Genomic DNA, 25,505 nt, shown 5'->3' with positions numbered 1-25,505 from the left:
AAAGTGAAGGCTACGTCTCGCAAACAGAAAGCACCTTGGAGAAATGCTCCTGCTGTTCATATCCAAAAGAGGGAACGTGGAATGGACGGTGAGCGTAAAAACAAGGTGGTGGTCATAATGCTATCGTTGATCATGGAAAAATAAATAAATAAATGATCAGCTTGTATTCACCTCTAAATATTGAATCAAATATTTCGTAAATAATAAATTAAAACCCTGAAGAGTATATATTTTTTAGAAATCCATTTTACTTGACCTTTTAAAGGGGGATTTGGCAAAGAGTTTAATGTATTTTTTTTTAAATGAACTGTTTTTTACATATTGTTTAAAACACATCTGTGTTTGTTTACAGAGCATTTGTCTGAATCATTAACACAAAGTTTGTACATAACTCATAACCTAAAGCAGAGGGGACAAATGGCTTTAAAGAACCAGGGAGTGAACAGGGATACATGGCTTAGCAGTTGCAAATTATAAACTAAAAGAGGTAAATGGTAAAAATAATAAAATAAAGATGGTAAAGGTAAAATGACATTATTTTTGTGCCACAGGATTCATGTCTATGTTGATGTAAGTCAATACAAATGCATGGATTCATGATATCGTTCTAGTTATAAATATATACTCATTTTATTTAGCTGTAGAATTAAGAAAATCAGTTACACATTAAAATCTTTGTATATACCTCTGTACATATTCTATATATATTTTCCTCTTATAAACATAGCCTTTAACATTTATCGTTAAAGGTAAAGGCACAAACATCAGTTCTTTCTTCACTGTTCTTTCTTTAGAGAAGAAGAGCTTGGCTCCAAAATTCAGAAATGTCTAAATTTCTTGCTTAAATAATCGAATAGCAGTGATCTCTACTGATACAAACACTCTGGGTGGAGGTAGTTCTACTGAAAAGCCAATTATTATAACACACAAAATATCAGATTTACAATATAAAACTTTTCCCTAAAATATGTAGAGTACTGGAGAGAAGAAATATATTTATCCACGAGTAAACATTATAAAACTGCATAATCTACTGGGGGAAAAAGTAGCTGTAGTTTACTCACATGTGCTTTAAAAGTACACTCTCAGAAAAACTGTGGGGGTACCATCAAGGGAACATTCTGTACCTTTAATTAGGCAACATCATTGTACTATATTTTAAAAAATGTGTTGGCTTCATTCGCTCTGTTTCATCTCCAGGACTTTTATTGTGTTCTTTTATTCTCCACAGTTGTATAATTAAAGATTACAGAGATCACCCTCTCCTTCTGGAGAAGAGAATGTAATGAAGCTTTAGGGAACACAACTGGACTCTAACACCACTGCTGTACCTTTAAAGATACACTACACTGTTTGTAGCTTCAGTGACAGTGATGTACCTCTACCATACCCTTTTTTCTGAGAGTGTAGCAACGCATAATATGACTTATATCATAAGTATATATTATGTATATATAGAGTAAGAGGCACCAAATTATGGAGCAGTGACCAGTCTTCCCTCTTTTTTCCTTTGGTCATTTCCCTAAAGGCAGGAATATAAATCAAAACCAGTAATAAAACAAACACATGTACACTGACATTCTGAATATAGAGGCTTGTCAATATGTCGTTTTTTCTGACTGTTGTTATAAGTATAAAACTGAACGAATGCATTATAGCTCAAATATGTTAGATATGATATCTTTGGTTATTATTATTTGTTCTTGTTTCATATCACAAAAGAACAAGAAGCTCATTAAAAGCATTTCATTATAATTAAACACTCTGATGAGAAAACAAACCAAAACAAACAAACAAACAAAAGCCCTTCAGCTCCAGTTAAGTTCAACAGGTACATAAGTTATAACAAGGTTTTACTAAGCTGTAAATATTGCTAAATTTAAACTTTATTCTTTAATCTAACACTCGATTTCATCTGCAATTTATTCCTCAGCAAACACTTACATAACAATATTAGACCTTGGGCGGGGGGAGGGGGGCGTACACTGACTCCTGGAAGGCCACGGCTATGAAGGCTTTGACATTCAGCCTTATTTAACACAGAGGACAAATAAGAGTGCTTTATTAATTGTTCTATACATTGCTAAAGGTTATGAAGCCATCAGATGACCTTTTTGACATTTTCAAATCCTCAAGTGTGCTTTCAGTTTTGTCTAAGGGCAATGAAACCAGTTGTTTATTCAACAACAATTTTATATAAAAGTAAAAAAACTACATTTTGTGCTAAGCACCCAAACACAAGCACCTTAATCACACACAACTGGCCAATGAAGACTCTTTAACCCTAATTTAACATGAAGCAGGTTTTGGCGATTCTTGAACAGAATTATTATTATTATTGAGTTGTTATAATCTTTATTACAGTTTTATTCCTTTTTGTGTTTTATTATAAAAATATAATTTATATGTAGTTTAGTCTCCATGTTTACCTGCTTGTTAATAAAACACATTAACCCCATAAAACATTTTCTAACATTGTTTTAAGCAGGAAACGTGGAACACGTAACATTTTATAAGTAATCTGAATGCCCTCTAACACTCCTGAACTGTACAGATATCATAAAATTGGCAATCTCACCAGAATATAAAGTGCAAACCAGGAAGTCCTATGGATTGTGAATGCTAAGAGGCTTCGTTATTAACAGGCTTCAGTTTGTGTAGCTGCTGTTACGTTTAAGTTTAAAGTTTACGAGAGTCCTCATGCAAAATAATCTCAGTGCTCAGGGTGTTCATTTGCTTATAGCAATAAATTAGCAACATCGATATTTCAACTGCTTAGTAATCTTATAATTCAGAGGGAAGCAGTGTCGACTGGGGGACAATTCCAGTATGAAACGCTGCCTTTGGAACAGCTTTGCAGTTTTACTGCTTAGACCTAGAGCTCATGATTTGGGAATGTCACAAAATACAAAATTACACATGACAAACTACAAAATATCATGTGTTAGAATTGGGAAAAATATGGAGGCCTTCCAGGACCTAATTGTTTGAATTACGCTTCAGAAAATGCTGTCACAAGTCTTCCTCCATGTCAAGGCTGCTGCGGCGGCTGCTGGTTTTGGATGCTTCTGGCGAGTTTGAGTTGAGTAGAGAGTCAGGGGGGGCTCCAGGGGACAGAGTGCAGTCCTCCATCAGCATATCCCCTAGACTCACATCCGGGTAAAGGTTTGAAACAGCAGGCTCATCTAGGTCAGAGAAACTGAGTGTGTCTAGGTTCAGTGGAGTGGCTATGGCCAGGCCCTGAGACCCAGGCTGAGGTGGGGACAGAAAAGAAGATGTCTGACCCACAGCTCCGTCCAAGCCCAGATGTGTGAGAGTGTGTGCATGAGGCTCCCCTGCACTGGCCTGGGGCTGCTGCTGGAGAAATGGAGAGTCTAAACTGAGGCCAGAAGATGAAGAAAGACTGGAATGCAGGCCATGCAGACGTGCCTGCATCTCCAACTCCTGTTAACACACACACACACACACACACACACCTGTTTGTTGGTCTTGTGCTTATGGTAGCCTTGTGTTTTGTTTTCCTCTGACAGACCAATAAACTGAGACTGACATGAGATTTCTCAGAGTAAAACTCAAAAGTGTATTTCCTGATGGAAACGTCAGGAAAAAAAGGAAACATGAAAAACATTAGAAGAATATTTAGATAGATGGATAGATAGATAGATCGATAGATCGATAGATAGTAATTATAATCATACCCCGCTGGAGATATACAGACAGAGTCGCAATGATGGCAACACCGCTCAGACAGAATGGCATTAATTACACGTGTTATATACATCACTATGATCTGAACCTGCCGTAAACAATTTTTAAACCATGACATTTTACAGACTCTATTTCTCTCTGGCTCTAGCGCTGCCCTGATTTAGATCGAGAGCAGCTCTGAATAACGCAGCTTTGATTTTCTTCAAAACTGGTGCCAATGCAAAGCAGTTTGCTGAAGAGCGCCATGACCTAAAAATACTGAACAGATCATGTTCAAGATCCAGAGTTCTTTAATTAATCTTTAATTAAAAAAAAAAAAACAGACAAATAAATAAATAATAACTTACCAACCCCCTGGGATAAGAAAGCAACTGCCTAGCAACACTTAGCAACCACCTGGAATACTAAAGCAACACCTTAGTGACACCACAATAACCACCCAACAACCACTTATATGCAGCTTATCAACTAGCTGGAATACTTTAGCAACTACCTGGCAACACCATAGCAACCATCTAGGACACCATAGCAACCATCTAATAACCACTTATCATTATTTTGGCAACAACCTTGAAAGCTACATGGCAACACTGTAGCAACAATGTGAAAACACTTAATCAGCCACTTGGGACACCACAGTAACTGACCAGCAACCACTTAGCAAGACCTTAGCAACTACCCGGGATACTGTAGGACTACCTAGCAACCACTTAGCAACATGTTAGCAACCATCTGGCATACAACAGCAAATACTGAGCCACGTGTTAGCTGCACAAAAAAAAAACACACTCAGTCTTTCTCACATACAGTTTCTTCTCCAGGTTTCTGCAATGATTACAGCCCAAACCACTTAATCTAGACTCTGTTTTGTTAATCTGCATTTAAATACGACAAATACCCCATATAACAAATGAATGGAGAAATGTCACTCTCTCACGTCTGTCTCTTGTGTGTCAAATCTTCAAACCCACCGCCACATCGTCACCCCTATATTCCATGACTATTTTTTCCTGCTGAACAACAGAGGGCTCCTGAATTAATGTCTCCTCTCTGAAGCTCGGGTGCTGTCCACACATGCCAAAGAGGGTTTCAATCACACAGCTAGTCAGTCTCTGTAACGTTTCTATGTGTCAGTTTGTTTTGGAGGGTTAGGGTTTACGGTTTTATATATTTATAGTTTTCTTAAGATGGTACCTGAATGCGCATAAGAAGTGTTTGGTTAGCATGTTCCAGTTTTTTCTGCTTCATCTCAACATCTTTGGTTCTCTGCTGCTCTTTCTGAAGTTTACGTATGTAATCCACAGAAGCCTTTAGAATGGTCCCTTTATTCCAACGCATCTCTCTGCACAGACAAACACAGACAGGATACACACCACCAAGAGTACTCACTAACATGAACATGACAACCTGAAAAAATTTAAACGAAAGAAGAACTCACGGGTCATTTGATTTTGGTATCAGTGCTCCCAACTCCTTTATTCTGTCGTTTATATTAAATCTCCTCCTCCTTTCAACTGCACACAATAAAATGGAAATGAAATTAAGTTTGTAATAGGTTTGAAATAGGTTTGTGCTAATGGTAATAAATAGCAATAAAATCACATTAACGTCTGCTATAGCATTTTGTAGCTGGGTGAAATGAACTAACTGAGATTATGGTTGTCCTTTTTTTGTCTCTCCTTTATCAGGGCCTTGCTCTCTGCATCTATGGGAGGAAAAAAATCTCATTAAATAATTAGAATGATTATTTGTTAAAAATGTATTTCTTTCTCTGATCAGTCTTTTTTTAAATACTTATCTGCCTGCTGTGGCAACATGAAAATATACTTAAATTACATTACAATGTGTGTGGTCTATTGCCACTCATTTTCCCTCGTACGTACTGTACACCCCATTAAAAATTAATCTCAGACGTAATACTTTAATTGCAAACAAAATATCCAGCTTTGACGTTTGAGCCCCATGGCTTCTGTGTGTGAGCTTATAATGATGTGTTCTTTACTAATCCTACTATTATACTAATATTTCCTAGACTTGCCTGTTATTTCTGATTTAATTTTGGGCAGATCTGCAGGACATGAGTTGCTGACAGTGATGGTGGGGGCTGCCATGCCAGGACTGGTGTAGACATCGAGCAGATTGCCTGGTAGCTAAAGAACAGAAAACGTCCAAATATATAAGTATATTAAATACAACAGAATAATAAAACCACACAAACATTATGGTCTGCTTACAGTGCAGGACTACATGACAGGACAACACTGCTTTCTCATCAGCTTTCTATCATTTATTCGTTCATTCATTCATTGTCTGTAACGCTTATCCAGTTCAGGGTCAAGGTGGGTCCAGAGCCTACCTGGAATCATTGGGCGTAAGGCAGGAATACACCCTGGAGGGGGCGCCAGTCCTTCACAGGGCAACACAGACACACACAGTCACACATTCACTCACACACTCACACCTACGGACACTTTTGAGTCGCCAATCCACCTACCAACGTTTGTTTTTGGACTGTGGGAGGAAACCGGAGCACCCGGAGGAAACCCACGCAGTCACAGAGAGAACACACCACACTCCTCACAGACAGTCAACTGGAGGAAACCCACGCAGACACAGGGAGAACACACCACACTCCTCACAGACAGTCACCCGGAGGAAACCCACACAGACACAGAGAGAACACACCACACTCCTCAGAGACAGTCACCCGGAGGAAACCCACACAGACACAGAGAGAACACACCACACTCCTCACAGACAGTCACCCGGAGGAAACCCACACAGACACAGAGAAAACACACCACACTCCTCAGAGACAGTCACCCGGAGGAAACCCACACAGACACAGAGAGAACACACCACACTCCTCACAGACAGTCACTCAGAGCGGGAATCGAACCCACAACCTCCAGGTCCCTGGAGCTGTGTGACTGCGCCACCGTGCCACCCTCAGCTTTCTTTCAAGTTACAATTTCAATATTTTCAATAATTCAATGCAAAACTGAAGAAACCTACTGTGTTTGGGAGCTGTAAGCCAGAGTCTATAAATGACAGAATATCATCATTGAAGCTGGATTCAAGGCTGATGATGTCATCAATTACATCATCAATCTGAAGAAAAACAAAAAAGATCAAAAATACCTCCATTACACAAACAGACTATCAATACAATACAAAGTTTACAGTATTTAAAGAGGGAAAGTAGCTGTGCTGCGATAATGGCAGCTTTCATTAGCGCACTGGGACAAAGTGAGGCAATGTAGCTTAACTGGGGCTAATTTTATTAAACGACTGACATACATTTACATCTCTGTTTAGGCATCACTAAACACGACCACATCAATTATACCCATTTGCTAATCCCAATAATCAAGTCACTGCCATGTTGTTTTTTTGTATTTTCCTTAAAAACAAATGATTCAAACCACAAAGGGCACCATAAATCGCTTTATAATTTTGTTTGACTGAATAAATATCAAGTCTCCCCTTGGCACAGTTATTACATAGTTATTTTTAAAGGCTTTCTACAACTACTTCAAAGGAACACTAAGATTTGGGGTTGTTTCTCCTGGAATTATAAGGTAAAAATATTGTGTATCATTCTTTTAATCTGTTATTATGATGATCCTTACATTTACGAATGAAATGCCCAAACATACTGCATCAGACTTTATCTCAGCAATAATAACATACTAAACCCCTGTCTATATGTCTGTGTTCACTATTACCTCCTCTTTGTTGGAGCCAATGTTAAGCAGAGCCATTGGGCTGTTGGGGGCGCTGCTGGCACATGGCACCGTCTCAGGGGCAGAGCTGGATTGGGGCAGCGGGGAGATGGAAAGGGTCTGAGAAGCCACTTTTGTACCCAGTGTGGTGGAAAGGTACTGTTTCACTTGCTGCCGTTGAGCCTGCTGGATATGGTACCTAGTTGGGTTCTCCAAATGAGTCTGAACCTAGAATTTAATGTAGGAACAAAGACACAGTATTAAAAATAGCTTAATGAAAATTAGGTTACAATTAAAATTATAATTATAGCTATAGTAATTATAATGTTATGTTCTATTGCTTAATAATAGCACAGTTAGTTTCTACTCTGCCGTGTGATTGGGTGAGAGATGTTCCACTGGAATGGTACTCTGACCGAAGCTTTTTCGATATCACTCCGCAAAATACATGTAAATTAGCACTGACGCCAGTGCTTACCACACAACGGTAGGGTGCCTGGACTTCTTTAACAAACTGAAGAATGTGTAAAGTTATGGTCAGTGGACTCTTTATCAGCTTTCTAATTGGTAAACAAAAGAAAATTGCAAGAAAACAAGAAAATGTTATGTCTGTGTGGTTTCTGTGGCTGTCTTTTTCTCCACTGCTCTTTCAGCAGCTCAGCGGGACGGCTCCGGAGCCATACTCCAAAAAACTTACTTTTAAGTTTGACAGAACTTGGGGTTGTTCAGTGTATATCACTATAATCTTAACTCACTGTAGACAATGGTTAAACCAATGACATATTATTGACTCTGTGCATTTATCTCTGGCTCTTTTAGAGCAATTGCTTTTTGGGTTTAACCTGAATAATTCAACAATTCATCTTTGTTGATGGAGACGTAACTGAACACAGTCAAAACTTTGTAAGTACCAACTAACCTTCAGCACCTCCACAGGCACCTGTGTGGGTGGGGTTCGGGTGGCTGTAGGTGGGACACTGACAGAGATGGCAGGAGTTGAATCATTGGGTCGGGGTTGAGCTGCCTGCTGCTGAGCCTCACGGCGCTCCTGCTCCTGAGCCTGCTCCCGCATCAGCTGCTGCCGTAGCAACACGCGTGACGACATCCCTCTGCACTCCGTAACAACAAAATCAGAAAAACCTAGAATCATAGGAGTAAACAATATGATGGTGTGATATATATATTACAATAAGGGCTGGACGATACGGACAAAATGTATATCACAACATATTTCTAAATTTCAGTCAATACAATTTAATTCCAATATTGACATAAACAACATCAAAGCCACAAAAAAACTGCTCAGAACAAACAAGAAGCATGACATCACCATCAAACATAAATCTACTGGCTTTGTCAATATTAATAATGACAAGTGAACTGGGCAGTGACCTGTAATGACAGTGAGTCAGTGATACATGTTGTAAAAAATATATATTAAAAGCTATTTCTATTTTTGTTTTTACAAAAAAAAACCCATGTTCAAAATTTTTCATAAACCTTCTCTTATTTACCAACCCAATCATATGTATATATATATATATATATATATACACACACAGGGGTTGGACAATGAAAGTGAAACACCTGGTTTTAAACCACAATAATGTATTAGTGTGGTGTAGGGCCTCCTTTTGCGGCCATTACCTCATCAGTTAGTCTTGGGAATGACATGTACAAGTCCTGAACAGTGGTCAGAGGGATTTGAAGCCATTCTTCTTGCAGGATAGTGGCCAGGTCACTACATGATGCTGGTGGAGGAAAACGTTTCCTGATTCGCTCCTCCAAAACACCCCAAAGTGGCTCAATAATATTTAGATCTGGTGACTGTGGCGGCCATGGGAGATGTTCAACTTCACTTTCATGTTCATCAAACCAATCTTTCACCAGTCTTGCTGTGTGTATTGGTGCATTGTCGTCCTGATACACGGCACCGCCTTCAGGACACAATGTTTGAACCATTGGATGCACATGGTCCTCCAGAATGGTTCAGTAGTCCTTGGCAGTGACGCACCCATCTAGCACAAGTATTGGGCCAAGGGAATGCCATGATATGGCAGCCCAAACCATCACTGATCCACCACCATCCTTCACTCTGGGCATGCAACAGTCTGGTGGTACGCTTCTCTGGGGCTTCTCCACACCATAACTCTCCCGGATGTGGGGATGTGGGGTAAAGGTGGACTCATCAGAGAACAATATATGTTCCACATTTTCCACAGCCCAAGATTTGCGCTCCTTGCACCACTGAAACCGACGTTTGGAGTTGGTGTGAGTGACCAAAGGTTTGTCTACAGCAGCCCGGCCGTGTATATTGACCCTGTGGAGCTTCCAACGGACAGTTCTGGTGGAAACAGGAGAGCTGAGGTGCACATTTAATTCTGCCGTGATTTGGTCAGCCGTGGATACAATCCGGGTCAGCACCCGAACATCCCTCTCAGACAGCTTCCTCTTGCGTCCACAGTGAATCCTGTTGGATGCGATTCATCCTTCTTGGTGGTACGCTGACATTACCCTGGATACCGTGGCTCTTGATATATCACAAAACTTGCTGTCTTGGTCACAGATGCGCCAGTGAGATGTGCACCAACAATGTGTCCTCTTTTGAACTCTGGTATGTCACCCATAATGTTGTGTGCGTTGCAGTATTTTGAGCAAAACTGTGCTCTTACCCTCTGCTAATTAACCCTTCACACACTGCACTTACTGGTGCAATGTGCAGTTAATGAAGATTGTCCACCAGTCTGCTCCAATTTAGCCATGAAACCTCCCACACTACAATGACAGGTGTTTCAGTTTCATCGTCTAACCCCTGTATATATGCATCCATTATCTGTAAGCGCTTATCCAGTTCAGGGTCACGGTGGGTCCAGAGCCTACCTGGAATCATTGGGCACAGGGAGGGAACACACCCTGGAGGGGGCGCCAGTCCTGCACAGGGCAACACAGACACACACACACATTCACACCTACGGACACTTTTGAGTCTCCAATCCACCTACCAACGTGTGTTTTTGGACTGTGGGAGGAAACCGGAGCACACAGAGGAAACCCACGCAGACACAGGGAGAACACACCACACTCCATACAGAGAGTCACCCGGAGCGGGAATCGAACCCAAAACCTCCAGGTCCCTGGAGCTGTGTGACTGCAACACTACCTGTTGCGTATATATACACACACACACAATATTGGCAGAAGTATTCACTCATCCATTCAGCTCATTGAATTCAGGTGTTCCAACACTTCCAAGGCCACAGGAATAAAACCAAGCACCTAGGTGTGCAGACTGCTTCTACAAACATTTGTGTAAAAATGGGTCTTTCTCAGATTAGTGAATTCCAGCAGGGTACAGTGAGAAGATGCCACCTGTACAGTCCAGTCATGAAATGTCCTTGCAACTAAATATTCCACAGTCCATTGTCAGTGATGTTATAACAAAGGGGAAGCGACTGGGAACAACAGCAACTCAGCCACAAAGTGAAGAGCAGAGTCAGTGGATGCTAAGGTGCATAGTGCACAGAGGTCACCAACTTTATGCAGAGTCACTCGCTACAGAACTCCAAACTTCATGTGGCCTTCAGTTTCACCAAAGAGCAGTGCGTAGAGAGATTCATGGAATGGGTTTCCACGGCCAAACAGCTGCATCCAAGCCTTACAGCACCAAGCACAATGCAAAGCGTCGGATGCAGTGGTGCCACTGGATAAATGAAATGTCTTAAACTCTCTTGACATTTGTTTGTTATTTCCAGCTAGAAGACACCTATTGATTAAATATCATTTCACTAAACCACAATTTGGATTGGCCAGGAAACGTTGTTACTATGTAATAGAGTATGTTAATGTTTAAAATGTTGAAAGATAAAAAGCACTGAAACGAAGTAGAAAACTAAACTACGAGTACAAATGTTTAAGAATCATTTGTTGTAGAGCCCATGTTATAATTTTAAACAGTGAAGAATTTCACCTCAACACAAAAATAGACATGCACTCTGGAGGACTGCCGTCGAAACTAAATATAAATGAATGTATATCCGCAAATTAGGTTTTCGGGTAACTAGATACTGATTATTGAAGTCGTTTACCCTGTTTTACTGATGTAAACACCTGCCTCTTACATCTGTTTTAGTATCTAACATCCCCAAAGCCACCTGAGCTAATGTTAACTGGCCATATTCTGGGCTTAACATAATCAAAATAGCGACATAACGGTTTCTGTTTACTCTCTGTCACTACTGGAATGACAGGATAAAACTTAATTTAACGAATAAAATGAGAAATGCTTGATAAACATGCATTTACGCCACACACAAGATATAGCACTATCTAGAATGCTAATAGATAACCTCAAGAAATTCTTAGTTAAAAGAATAACAGATACATTTCTACACACGTCAACATATTAGGCACATTTAATGCCGTTTTACATAACGCATGTAACGTATCTAGTCTAAAATCAGTCTGAATAATCTTCACGCGAGCACAGCTAACGTTAGCCGCTAGCTCAGATCAGGAGAAGCCTGGCGCAGCCACAGCGCTCTCAGATCTCTCCGCAGTTTCAGACAGCTCACAATTACTGCCAGTTTAATGACAGTTGTTCATAAGAAACTCCTTTACATTAAAATGTTCCAGTCTGTCCATTACTTACCTATTTGCAGAGCTTATGAGTCGCACTTCAGTCTTCCAGTGCAGTTTCTGCGTTAGCATCAGTCTCCGTCAATGCCATAGTTTCCTTGTTTTGAACGAAAGACGAAGCGATTGGTTACAAAAGACAGTTATGGTGAGAATCTGCCGTAGCCTTCGTTTAAATCCAGATATCAACCGACTTTATATGTACGGAAGTACAACTTAAATAGATACTTTACTGAATATTTACTGCTGGGAAACGAATTTTATTCTCGGTTCCCCTTTCATTTAATTTTTTCCAGCTGCTGCCGCCTGTTGCCCGACAGCCTCCGCTCCGTTCTGAAAATAACTTAAAATAACTAAAATTATAACCATTTATTTTGTTTTCAAAGCGACTGGTGAAAAGGTATAATATTAATATGTTCACAAATTCCAAAACATACTTTTGATTTGGTGTCATCTTTTTTTTTTCACTTCCGGAATCTTTTTTTTTTTTTTAATCTCGTGTTGTTACTTTGCTTGTTCTCTTTAAAATATTTTTACATTCTATTAATAATTTTATATACATAAATAGAGATGCTCAGCTGGCACCGTCTGGGAATGAAAAATGACAAATATAAATATGTGCTCAAATAATTAATGTAATATAATATGAAAAAAAAGAATACGTATTTTTTTATCATAAAAAGTGTATTATTTATTAAAAGTCTTGAACTGACTTCTGTATTCCCACATTACATATTTGCAGTTATTTATTTTAGTGCTGTCAGTGTTAATGAGTTAACGCATTAAAGCTCACAGAAATGTAAGATATTATTTTTTTAATCCTATTTAATAATTCTACCAAATTTGGCCAGTAAAGTGAGAGACTGCGCATGTGCCACATGACGCGAATCTCCGTGTGCCGTTCAAACAAGCGCTCGTGTTTGATGCACAAGCTAAAATCAGCGAGAGCCTGCTGCACTCAGCACAAATAAACAGTAGGCATTATAATTTAAGATTATGCGCAAGATTAATAAGAAATATATATGTTTTATTGTGTCTATTAATATGTAATAACACCCAAATTCATGTATATAAGATATTGCCAAAAGTATTCGCTCATCTGCCTTTGCAAGCATATGAACTTGAGTGCCATCCCATTCTTAATCCACAGGGTTTAACACAGTTTAAACCAAGGTCCACCCCTTGTAGCTGTAACAGCTTCAACTCTTCTGGGAAGGCTTTCCACAAGGTTTAGAAGTGTGTTTATAGGATTTTTTTTGCCCATTCTTACAAAAGCCTACCACTTTGTGGCCGAGTTGCTGTTGTTCCCAGTCACTTCCAGTGGAATATTTCATAGTGAGGAATTTTCACAACTGGACGTGTTGTACAGGTGTCATCCTCTCACTGCACCACGCTGGACTTCACTGAGCTCCTGAATGTGACCAATTCTTTCACAAATGTTTGTAGAAGCTTTCTGCCAAGGCCACAGGTGAATAAACCCAAGCACATGAAGTGTAGGAACACCTGAATCCAATGATTTGGATTCCAACAACCATAGGAGTCAGCAATTTATATTTATTAGCCTTGAACATCATGTACATAATGAAAATGCACATACAGAAAGTCTATAATAACAGATCAGCAAGCAAGGTAATAGTCCTCCAAAGGGCTTCTTGTAATTTCAGCTTTCTAGAAAATTCATGGCTGATGTGAGGGAATCAGAGAGCTTGGTGGCGAGTTTGTCTGTAGAAAAAGTAAACAGAAAGTTATAATTAAAGTGACATTCTATGTTTAGATTAAATGTGGCAATGTCAATAAAATGGTAATCTTCAACCTGATTTAAACAATTTTGCAGGTAATATGTTTTACCTGCTCTTTTTTGTTGCTTCTTCCTCTTCTTGTTAGCAGCCATTAGTGCCTGGCCTTGCTGAAGTGGATCAATATCCGAAATAGTTCTTAAATCCACAGGCTTCAGACGCTGGGTCTCCCGAGCTCCACCAGATTTTCCTTTGGCTTCTTTGAGCTCCACTGTCAATGGTCCAAACTTAAATTAAGGAAGATGGAAAAAATGATATTTAAATGTATAAATAATGCCAAAATTAATGAAAATATATAAAGTATATTTTTACACATTCCAAAACATGTCAATTAACTCACAAAGGGGGGCAGGAGGGAAAAAAAAAGTTTTTTTTTTTTGTATGTGGGTGACTTTTAACTTGTCTGGAAGTCTTTATTCACTGTTTGAATTCCCACAAACTCGTGTTGTTTAGTTTGTAGCACTGTCGCTAATGCAGTTAGCCGTCTCTTGAGTTTGGAGACATTTCCACCTTAAGTGATGCGAAACAGCAAAAATGATTCAATATTAACCACCTATAGAGCAAGAATATAGAAATGCTCATTTCGGTTTGTGCTTTATAATGTTGGGAGTTCACTCCGATGTCTAAAAATACAACAACAACCCTGAATCCTCTGCCATAGGGAAGGAGGGGGAGAGAGAGAAAGAAACTGTGAGAGAAACAGAGAGAGAAAGAAAGCGAGACAGACAGATTTAAAATGTACAATTTATTGAATTCCAAGTCATGCAAATAAAGCTATTTGAATTTGAAATTTTAATGAGAGAGAGAGAGAGAGAGAGAGAAAGCCTAGCATAACAGACAGACAGACTTTGTGTTTTCATTCATTTACAGACACTGGGGCCTCGTAAACACATCAGATTGGTTTAGAGCACGTGAACAGACTGGAGAGCGGCGAATGGTGAGGAAATATTTTTAACTGTGACAATAAATTGCATTATAAATATAATAATATGGCATTTATACATGATATTGATATGTACCTCTGGATCCTGATCAGCATCCATACACTCAGTTTCTTGAGGATTTGTCTCTTCTTGTTTCTCCATTTCTAACTGTGAGTCCTGGCCTGCCTGAGTCATTCCTGATGTAGCCATGCAGAAGCCCATCTCCATATTATCAGAGTTACATTCTAAATAAAACACGTTTGAGTGACATTACTGAGGGTATTAACTGTAAACACACCACAGGATTTCAAGTGCTTCCCATCCTTTAGTGAACTTTCATAAGAACAAACCGTAATCAATACAGACAAAGTAGACAACGGAGACACATTGCGATTATATTTATACAAATTAAATGTTGTAGCGCCCTAGTAAACAAGCATGGTGCCACAGTATAATGTTTTGGAAGAAATGAATAAATCATAAGAAGCCACAATATAGGAATACTGTAAATAAAATGAGTTCCTTCCAGATGAGTTTCTGTTGGTGTTTTGAGAAATTATTTTTATTCAAAAAACACCTGACCTCAATGAAAATAATTCAGGCCTAAAAGTTTTAATGAAAGTCAAATCACAAATGAAATATGTTGCAGAATAAGAACAACACTAAAAATGCCATCCATAATTTCAACCCTGGTAAACAGAATGAGATAAGAGATATTTTACCAGCTAATGTCTCCATATTGCCCTTCTCCAGCTCCTCCCAGTCAAACTCCTTGCCCATCTCTGCCACAATCTCTGCACTGACATGGGTGGGTAGCGTGTGTGTTTCCGGAGGGTGTGTGAAGTAGTTGATACGTCCTCTGTAAACAAACAGATGGAAAAATCCTATGTTAAAAATTCTAGTATAACACCACAGAAGAAACTGATCAAGTTATCAAAAAAAAAAAATAATAATAAAAAGATTAAAAAAAGAACCAATCAGACAAGAACAATTTTTTGATTACAGTGATCCCTCGTTTTTCACGGGGGATGCGTTGCAGGACCACCCACAAAAAACGAATTTCTGTGAAGTAGAGAAAAGGTATTTTTTTATGTATTTAACGAGTATTTGGACTTTTAAACCCCTCCCTGTTGCTGTTAACAACCCACGTTTTGCATTAAACAGTCGTTCTATAATGTTTTTCAGCTGGAACTACATGTGATATCCCACCAGTTTCTTTAATAGAGTCATTCCTAAGCTGTGATTTACCGTCAGTAAATTTCACTCGGATGTGGATGTGAACAATACATGTACTGTACGTAAGAAACACTCGTAAATGATACATTTTGTCACCTACAGGCCCAGTCCAATACATGTAAAAAAAAAAAAAAAAAAAAAAATAAATAAAAAAAAAGCCTTGAGAAAACCTGTGAAGTAGTGAATCCGCGAGAACAGCGAAGAAGCGAGGGGTTACTGTATAAACATTTAATGCTTTTTATTGTGTAGCATATAACTGTAATTCAAACTTCTCTTCTGTCATTTATGGTACATGCTGCATAGTAGTAAAAGTGACAATTGTCATTTTATTCAACAAAAAGATGACCTAAAATAGTTTGAAAAATGGCATGTGGGTGGTATTTATTCTTCATTGCATTTGTTATGAGCTCCAAGGAAAACTGCTAAAAAGGTTTGTGTATCAATTTGATACACATCTAAATCTGTGTGACACTTTTGGTTTAGACAAACTAAAAAAAAGAGCTATCCGTTAGCCATTGTGAACATAGCGCATTAATAGTTTAGGGTATTTTAAATAAAAAATGTGGACTGTATTTCAAAATGAGGGAGGTATTTATGACGTGCGTGTTGTGCTCTGTGTCTTTAGAACATCTAAAAAGTTAATTCATGTGCATTTAAGAGAGCCACAGGGAGGGGGCGCTGTGGGAGCTCACTGACTGCTGGTGTCACATTCTGTAAACGGGTGGGGGATAAAACCAAAGCCCAGTCGCCCCCCCGCAGTGTGAGTTTAGAGCTGAGTTTGGGTTAAACTGAGAGGAATGAAGATGAAAACAGAGAAAACACTCAGAAGAGCCTTCACTCGACTCTGTGCTCACAGCTACGAGGCTTTATCCCTAAATGTGTGATTTGAGCCTCAGTTTCACTGGAGAATCATCTGCGGTGTGTGTTAAACCACAAGTGTCTGTTAGCGTATTCTGTTCCTCCAGCAGCAGGCGCTGAAAGCACATTCTGAAACTTACCTCTTTTTGTTACATGTACTGATTATGTCCAAATGTGAGTTTACATTTCAAAAATAATTAAATCATTCTGAGACCTTAAGAGTCATGTCAATTTACATTTTGGACTAAAGTCCATCCATCCATCCATTATCTGTAACCGCTTATCCAATTTAGGGTCGCGGGGGGTCCAGAGCCTACCTGGAATCATCGGGCGCAAGGCGGGAATACACCCTGGAGGGGACGCCAGTCCTTCACAGGGCAACACAGACACACACACATTCACACCTACGGACATTTTCGAGTCGCCATTCCACCTGCAACGTGTGTTTTTGGACTGTGGGAGGAAACCGGAGCTTTGGACTAAAGTGTTACACATTAATCTGTTAATACAATTTTAAACCCACCCTGTCCAGTCCATGAGCACACTCTTGGCAGCTTTGTCACAGTCTGGTAACCCTCCTTTTCGTAGTTTCCCCTGGCGACAGGCCAGAAGAGCCAGAAACTCCAGAGCCGTGTGAAAGTCTGGGACGCCATAATGCTCCATGACCTAAAAATTGCAACAAAGCAAAACTTTTTTAGTGAGTTACTCCATTAAAGCCTGTAAATATGTACGGAGGAACACGGTTCTGACCCCTTATTAACAGTATATTTGTGTGAGTGTAGCCTCTGTTATTACCATAGTTTGGGACTCAAGAAACATGACTCGACTCTGAATCAATGTCTGAATCAACCTGCAAATTTAAGAGCTTGAGGCCTGCTGGATTAACAACGATAAAAGACTTGACTCTGACCCGGCACTTGACTTAGACTTGAAACAGATGAATGGAAAGGTTTTTAGTAAATATTTCTATTTTGAGGTTTTGAGTGGGACTTTCAGGAATTTTGGTTGAAATGGGATTGGACCCAAACCTAGCAACACATCAAAATGCGGGAAACCAGTGGCGACCAATGCATGAGGCTTGCAGCTCTCAGCAGCCAGTCACATGAACACTTTGTGAGTGAGACAGTGTATAGTTTTGAAAAGTATAGGGGCAAAATGCCCCACGTGTATTACACTGTCCATAACTGCACTGGCTTCAGGTAGTTACTGCTGTATAATGAGCAGCAGGAAACACATTAGGGCCTTCATTTTTCAGCTATACAGAGCTACTGCTGCTGTTAAAGGAAAGGAGAGTCATATTAGTTTCGGTATAACCCCTGTCATGTCTGTTTAGTACAAATGACTCACAGTCCACATTTAACTGATGTGAACTACTACATTTACTACAAATCAAATATCAGAGTTGATTCTGGGAGATTGTAGTTGATTGTAGTTTCTAAACTAAACCAAAGTTTTTTTTTCCCCAATTCCTTAAATCTTCAAAGTGGACCAACAAGTTCTGTGTCTAAAACAGTGGCCAATGAGGGGACAGTTTTTACGAACTTCAGCAGCACTGCTCCCTCATCCAGTCCTACCACTGTAACATCAGTATTACTGTAGTGCTGACAGTGATCGCCCAAATAACACCTGCTCTGTGGTGGTCATTTGGAGGCCCTGTGCACTGATGAACTGGGTGAAAGGGATATAACAAAATATGCAGAGCATTAGATGGACTACGCACCCAGACAGTACTTTATCATTTGTAGTGGAGACGCTTTTGACAACAGATGGGGTCAATAGACCATTATAGTCCACAACGTATAAACTTATAGCTTATTGTTTGTGTTTTGTCTAACTCCCACATCTTTGGATCTAGCTCCATTAGCGCCTCTGACCTTTTTGATCATGTCACTATACCATTCATAGATGAACTCTGATGAAGATTGATGAAGAATACTAAAAGGTTTTCACCATATTTTTTCATTAAAGTAGTATGTGCTAAAGAGTTAATGAGAGCCGTTTATCACCATCCTCTGGTATTTAAACCATGAATTATATTGGAGATCAATTTACTGTTTGTCTGAAGTGAGACGGAATTCATGGTTTATTCCACTGTGAAGACTATGATTTTAGGAATAACGTAAAAAAAATATTTTAAATACTGCTCCTTCTCAGAGCAACTCAAGTAGTCATGGTAACCCTAACCCTAAAAGACCCAAAAGTGATGCTTTACTGAGATAAATTAATAAACAAAGAGGCTTTTCTTAGAATTACATGTTGATAGTCTGTGGAGCACGGGGAACTCACAGAAATTGTGGCACAAAATTGATCCTTGTTTTTACAGCAACTCTTATGTTTTTCATAATTTAAAACCTGAATATCGCTCATCATCCTGCAGAGGTGATTTGATTTTAAAAATATATACATCAAAATACATAATTAACTACATGAAGCAGGACATTGCAATTACCAAAGTCTTATAACAATAACAATTTAATAATAATATTCATTCATTCATTATCTGTAACTCTTATCCAGTTCAGGGTCGCGGTGGGTCCAGAGCCTACCTGGAATCATTGGGAGCAAGGAGGGAATACACCCTGGAGGGGGCGCCAGGCCTTCACAGGGCAACACAGACATACACACATTCACACCTACGGACACTTAGGAGTCACCAATCCACCTACCAACGTGTGTTTTTTGGAGTGTGGGAGGAAACCGGAGCTTAATAATAATAAGAATATTTTTAAAATATATATAAGGACATCTGGGCAACCTGTTTCTTGCTGCAGCGTCTTAAGATGGCTTCAATTGCTGGGACTGGATCGACTAACTGTTCAATTTTCAGACAGTTCCGCAGGATCATTGCAGCATCACTGGTTGATGTAGTCATAACGATTCCAGGACAGTCCAACAGTTTGATGTGTTTGTCTAAATGGACCATCTGTAAACACCTAAGAATAGCATTCAAATTACACAAAACCAGATAAGAATAAACAAATAAGAAACCCAAAATCAATGAAGGTTACTACTTACTTTGTTACTCCAGGAGTTGCTCCTACGCTGCAAGCTCGAGCCCGCTTCAAACTATTAATCAAACTGCTCTTACCAACATTAGGGAAACCTAAAATAATGAAAGAAACACGAGGTAGTTTCAATATGTTCACTAATGTGCAATAGGGAGAACAGAGCCTCTGTCGTCATTACTCCCGGCTCAACACTGCAGAAACTGCACTATGGTAGACATGCTGCTATTCTAAACACTAACAAAAGGAACAATTAAATCACTGCTCCCAACACCTGCTGCCCAGGACTCTTTTTATTTCAAGGACTTGTATCTGAGTAGCTTTGTCATGCCTTGGTTCCCAGACTTTTGTAGCTGAGCTGAGTCGGGTTGTTGTTGTTGTTTTCTCATGTGTTGTCGTCTCGTCTTCTTTCACGCCCGTGACAAATGACAACAACAAATAATACATATTTTACCCCTCAGTGAGAGGTTTCAGAATGTTACAATGAACACAATGAAGTTAATAATTAATTATTTTCTAGTACATTACTATGTATATGTCTTATTAATCATTTATAACTAATAACTAAACTGCACTTAAAATTTAAAAATAAAAATTCCAATTTTAGTGAAATACTACAAAAAAACAAACACTTCCTGAGCACAAACATGGCTTTTAAAATATCAGCTCCGGGGCCTAAAAGCATGCACAGTATTGTACTTTAGATTTCTTAAAGATTCACTGTGCTTTAATCAAGTTTACGCTAGGCTTGTTACAGGTTCTAAATTTAGTAGACGTTTGTGCATTTTGTGGTTAAGCATTCTCTGATGATGGTAGCCCAGTAGAAATATGGAGCTTTAGATGTGTGTAATTGATTTTACAGATGTTATATTAGTCTCAGAGGATGTTTGATTTATGTCCAAACCATTGCTTTAACAAGGTTCCACTTAATGATGGTCTTTTTCAGACCAACTTTCAATGCAGTCTCCTTTTTAGATGGCAGCAAGTTACGTCTTGAATCCCACAGACGCAGTAGAGCACTCACCTACCACTCCGACGGTGATGATCTTTTTGAGGTCCTGACTGCGGCTGTAGTTTCCCAGTAGCTTCATGAGACAATCTGCCCCTACACATGCACTAGAGCCCAGCAGCTCCGGAGTGGCCTGGCTCACTGGCACACAGCTGCGTTTCTGTGGAAAAGTCAGCTAAACATTAGCTGGACCAACAAATAATGGCACTGCAGCCCAACAAAGCTGAACATGGGCATTAACACAATGAAGCACTGACAACCTTATCAGTGGTTAAGGCCAACACATTTACACAACCAGAGTGCATCTTCATACACAAAGAACTATATATAATAGGAATGCTACTGCTATAACAAAATAATAATTAACACCTGAAATGTACCCACTCACCAGGTTCTTGTTCTGCTGCTGCGTCGAAGCTTTAAAGGCCACAGTAGGGAATTCATTGCGGAGGAACTTAATCCACTTTTCCACAATGTCCTTGGACACCAAGTCTTGAAGAATACAGACATTCAGAACATTTGTTTTACACTATATTTCATATATTATTTTTTACACTTTATTACTGATTTATTATGTCTGTCTATGGCAGGTCAGTATTGAGCCTCTCCTGTGGCTTGTATTGGTGAGAATACATGTTCCAGCGTACCGATTTTGTTGAGGACCAGAACAATTTTCTTGTCCGTTCCACTCTGAACCACAGCTTGCTCAACCTGTGGACAGCGACAACCCAAAGGATCTCTGGCATCCAAAACTTCCAAAATAACATCTGCTGCTTCAATCACCTGTACACACACACACACAATACTGGAAAATGTGGCAATCTCATAAATGAAGCAAAGTCAGCTGTAGATTTTAAGTAAATAATACAAGAAATCATTTGTTACATACTTTTTTAAATTCTCTGTAGTAGGCTTTCCTTGAGGACTCGTTTTCAAAATTGACATGTTTCTCCAAATTCTGCATTTCTGCTTCCTACAAATACAAAACACAGAACACCCAGCAAACATTATGTAGCCATCAAGTTACTTACATCATGAAAAAAACAGTTCAGAGACATGCTGGAGACCTTCAGCAGCTTCTGGGATGATTTCATGTCTACTTTGTTTGGCCTGAAACAAAATAACAGGAATGAAATATGCCTAAAAGGAGCAAAATTTGGTGTGACACAAAGAAGAGGCTTTGGTCCAAATCAAACTGATCAATGGTTCAATTTGTGCATAGTTTGAAAACATATTTTACAGGATGTTAAGGTGTTGTATTTGAAAGAGATTGGTGATTTACTCACAGACTTTAAAAAAAAAAAAAAAAAAAAGCAAAACATTTAAAAACCTTTACCTGTAAATTCATTACCATAAACATACCCTGCTGCTGTAAGAGAAAACAGCATCATCAGTGAACAATGAACACCATTTGATAAACCTCAGACTGTTTTAACCTTCAGAGCTCTGCACATGAGAGAGAATAAAATACAACACCTGTCTCCACACTCTCCATAGACAGACTTGGTTTTTGTCGTGTTACTGTAGTCTACGTGAAATAAACTCAAATTTAAACAAATGTGATTCCTGCTGCGTTACGTCTGCTTTATGCCAAACAGCGCAGTGTGACACTACATACAATATATAAAAATATTGCACCATTATCAGAAAGGCACTCAATAGTATAGAAGTTAAAGTGCCATCAGGTGTGGCTTGGGACACATCCAGTACAACAAGTCCATCTTGTTGCTGCTGCTTCAGCGGCTGCCTGCCAATACTGTTTTTACAATGTTACGGTGTATTTACTGTGACATCAGTAGTGGAAGCCTGTTTTGATCCTTTTCTGAAGACTGTGTGAATGTTTTATAAATACAATGGTTGCACATGGAAATGCACAACAATTTCAACGTATACAATTCTTCTCATCTATTTTTATTCTATTTTTCTGACATATATTGATCACGTACATCACCACCCACTGAGATATCAGCATCGGGCCAACTCTTTCAGGTAGGGAGGGGCAGTGCCATAGACTCATACTGGTGAGTACGGAGGAAAATCTAGTACAGTGGAACCTCTATTTACGAACACCTATACTAACGAACTTTCCAAGATACGAACCGGGCATTTGAATATTTTTTGCCTCCCCCAATGAACCACGACTCTAGAAATGAACCCGAGCCTCTGCCGAGCCGGCGGCTGGAAATGTCCACTGACCGCAATAGGTGAGTCTCCCAGCGCCCAGACTGGAGTGAGCTTTTAAGATTAGCAAATTGTAGCTTTAGCAATTTAGCATTAGTGTAAATAGCAGACATGGAAAGTTAAGCCATATCTACGCTTCCCCACATTCACCGCCTACTCTCCGTTACCCCCCCCCCCCCCACCTCCCGATATACAGCCAGTGCCTGTGTTTCTCCTCCAGCCAGTCATCACGTCTTCAAGGTAGCGATGTGTAACCACTTACAACTTTATTATTTCTTTTTTATTACTGTTACCACTGTATTTCTCTTTTATTTTTAGTAACGCTACATGTATTTTTTACTAATTTGAGAGTGTTGTAAACATATATCACTGCAAAAATGGGGACTTTCGGGGTGGGGGCTGGAACGCATTAATTGCTTTTGGAAAATTGACTCGAGAAACAAACTTTTTTACTTACGAACCGGGTCACGGAATGGATCAAGTTCGTAGGTAAAGTTTCCACTGTATTTGATCCAGGCAGAGACAGGAAGCCCTTCATTTACATTAAGTTACATCAATAATTCTGCAATAGCTGTAAAGGTAAGCCGCTGTAGCGACAGAGAACTATAATCCTTGTGTTAAACAGATAACTACTTCAATGTAATTCATTATTTTCACAAATGTAACTCTATTCTGAACCTTGTCTTTCATTGTAACTCTAACAGAACAGCTACTTACACTTTGTACTAAGGTTGATACGTGTATTTATATTCACACACATGCTGCAAAATACTTTCAATGTAATTGGGTCATATTTTTTGTACCTGCCCTCTTGTGGAATTTAAGGGAAATATTTTTGTGATTAATCACGGCAGGAAAACAACTCAAGATGTACACTGACCCCTTTTTCAAACTCTTGCTGTCGTTGCTGGACATCTTTTTGGAAGCTCTCAAGACTTCTTCTCTTCATGAGCTCCTTCTCTCTTGACAGCTTTTGCCTCTCCAAGTGCTCCTCCAGCTGAAACAATTCACAGCAGAAACATTTTGATGCATTTCACACCACTAGCAAAACACTATAGAATAAATGTACATGCAATTTCATTACTTCTGAATTAAGCAAATACAAATAAATATTCAATGTACAATCTATACAATTTCTTATGCAAGGATTTGTCTCTCACCCTCTTTTGTCTCAGCTCAGATTGTTTTTGGTGGTGTTCTTTGAAAACCCGGACATTTGGCAGACCGGGCTCTTTTTTGGCTCCTTGCAGTCCATCTTTAACCTTTGATAAGACAGGTAACAATAATTACATAATTACAATAACTTGGTTGCTGTCCACACTGTTTAAAAACAGTTTAATCATCATAGAAAGTGACAAGTTTTTTGTTGGCATTTTGTCCTCCTGTCCACACAAAAAAAGCAGAGTTGTTTATATATCAGTGTTCTAGTGTCTACATACACTGGTCCTAACATAATTTCCACAACACCACTAGCCCTTTCTCCCCGCTCTCACCTCTGCTCGTCATTATTTAACACCAGTTGTGTATCATTCTCAGTGATTTCAGAAATGCTGTGTTCTGTCTTAAACTGAAAAACCTGAACAGTGGTCCTCTATGTTCAGAGTGAAGGTCTACTACACACTTAGACATCACTAACAACAACGGCAACCTACGTGTAACTTTATAAAAATTAAGTAAATAATATTTTAACTATGGACAGTTTTGAGTCTCCAATCCACCTACCAACGCGTGTTTTTGGAGCGTGGGAGGAAACCGGAGCACCCAGAGGAAACCCACACAGACACAGGGAGAACACACCACACTCCTCACAGACAGTCACCCGGAGCTGTGACAGAGACACAATGATGCCTTAATGCTAAAATATTTTTTCTCTAATTTGCTAAAGGACTATATCATAAAATGAAACGAGAATGTATTTCCAGGCTGTACGTTATCATTATACTTTACTCAGAGTCCTGTATCCTAATTAACTGTTAACGTTCTCCAAATCTTCCAATTTATTGGGAAATCCGCTAACACATTTTGACACACTTGTTAATTGGGTACAGATGTGCTGATAATATAAAACATCATTCTTTAAACACGCCTGCTCGCGTCTGTTCTGCTGTAACTCTGACGCGCTGCTGGAGTCTGAAGTTAACCTCCGGGTACTATTAGGTTTCATCTGCCGTCGCTTTAAAAAAACTGCTTCACTGCAGCGTTGGGAAACAAACAACAAATAGGCTAAGCACTTCAGATACGCACCTTTTTACCGCAAAACCCTAGCCGCTTCGCTCTCTTCTTTTCTGAAACAGCATGAAAAACAATTATGACATTGTTATAACTTCATTTTCCAAATACATTTTAAAAATGACGCTGGAAAACAAAATAAATATAGTACTCACTTGCTTTGGACATGACCACGTGTTTCCACACCAGGAGCACAGAGTGAA

At 39.2% G+C, this 25,505-nt stretch overlaps 2 protein-coding genes and 1 long non-coding RNA gene across 3 annotated transcripts; 1 reads left to right on the top strand and 2 right to left on the bottom strand.

Moving 5' to 3' along the window:
- Nucleotides 1-270: 270 nt before the first annotated feature.
- Nucleotides 271-12,424, bottom strand: tfe3b (transcription factor binding to IGHM enhancer 3b). The gene is made up of 9 exons (XM_066671248.1): nt 12,082-12,424; nt 8,353-8,573; nt 7,437-7,661; nt 6,724-6,819; nt 5,747-5,858; nt 5,357-5,413; nt 5,147-5,222; nt 4,903-5,050; nt 271-3,444 (listed from the first exon to the last, which is right to left on the bottom strand). The coding sequence occupies exons 2-9, from the start codon at nt 8,536-8,538 to the stop codon at nt 3,013-3,015; spliced, it is 1,332 nt and encodes a 443-aa protein (XP_066527345.1). The 5' UTR covers nt 8,539-8,573; nt 12,082-12,424; the 3' UTR covers nt 271-3,012.
- A 551-nt stretch (nt 12,425-12,975) lies between these two features.
- LOC136697486 (uncharacterized) lies at nt 12,976-14,801 on the top strand. The gene is made up of 3 exons (XR_010802706.1): nt 12,976-13,039; nt 13,435-13,533; nt 14,732-14,801. It is a non-coding gene; the product is annotated as an uncharacterized lncRNA (long non-coding RNA).
- Nucleotides 13,608-25,505, bottom strand: gnl3l (G protein nucleolar 3 like). Its single transcript, XM_066672630.1, has 15 exons — nt 25,458-25,505; nt 25,318-25,358; nt 24,234-24,335; nt 23,954-24,070; nt 21,782-21,865; nt 21,540-21,675; nt 21,281-21,384; nt 20,908-21,052; nt 19,894-19,981; nt 19,634-19,811; nt 17,402-17,544; nt 15,507-15,643; nt 14,881-15,029; nt 13,914-14,088; nt 13,608-13,787 (listed from the first exon to the last, which is right to left on the bottom strand). Exons 1-15 carry the CDS (start codon nt 25,468-25,470, stop codon nt 13,726-13,728), a joined length of 1,674 nt encoding a protein of 557 aa, XP_066528727.1. The 5' UTR covers nt 25,471-25,505; the 3' UTR covers nt 13,608-13,725.

Source organism: Hoplias malabaricus, chromosome 5 (assembly GCF_029633855.1).
Source record: "Hoplias malabaricus isolate fHopMal1 chromosome 5, fHopMal1.hap1, whole genome shotgun sequence".
Lineage (NCBI taxonomy): Eukaryota > Metazoa > Chordata > Actinopteri > Characiformes > Erythrinidae > Hoplias > Hoplias malabaricus.
The sequence above is the reverse complement of the archived record's forward strand: the minus strand, read 5'-3'. Positions and strand labels throughout refer to the sequence as shown.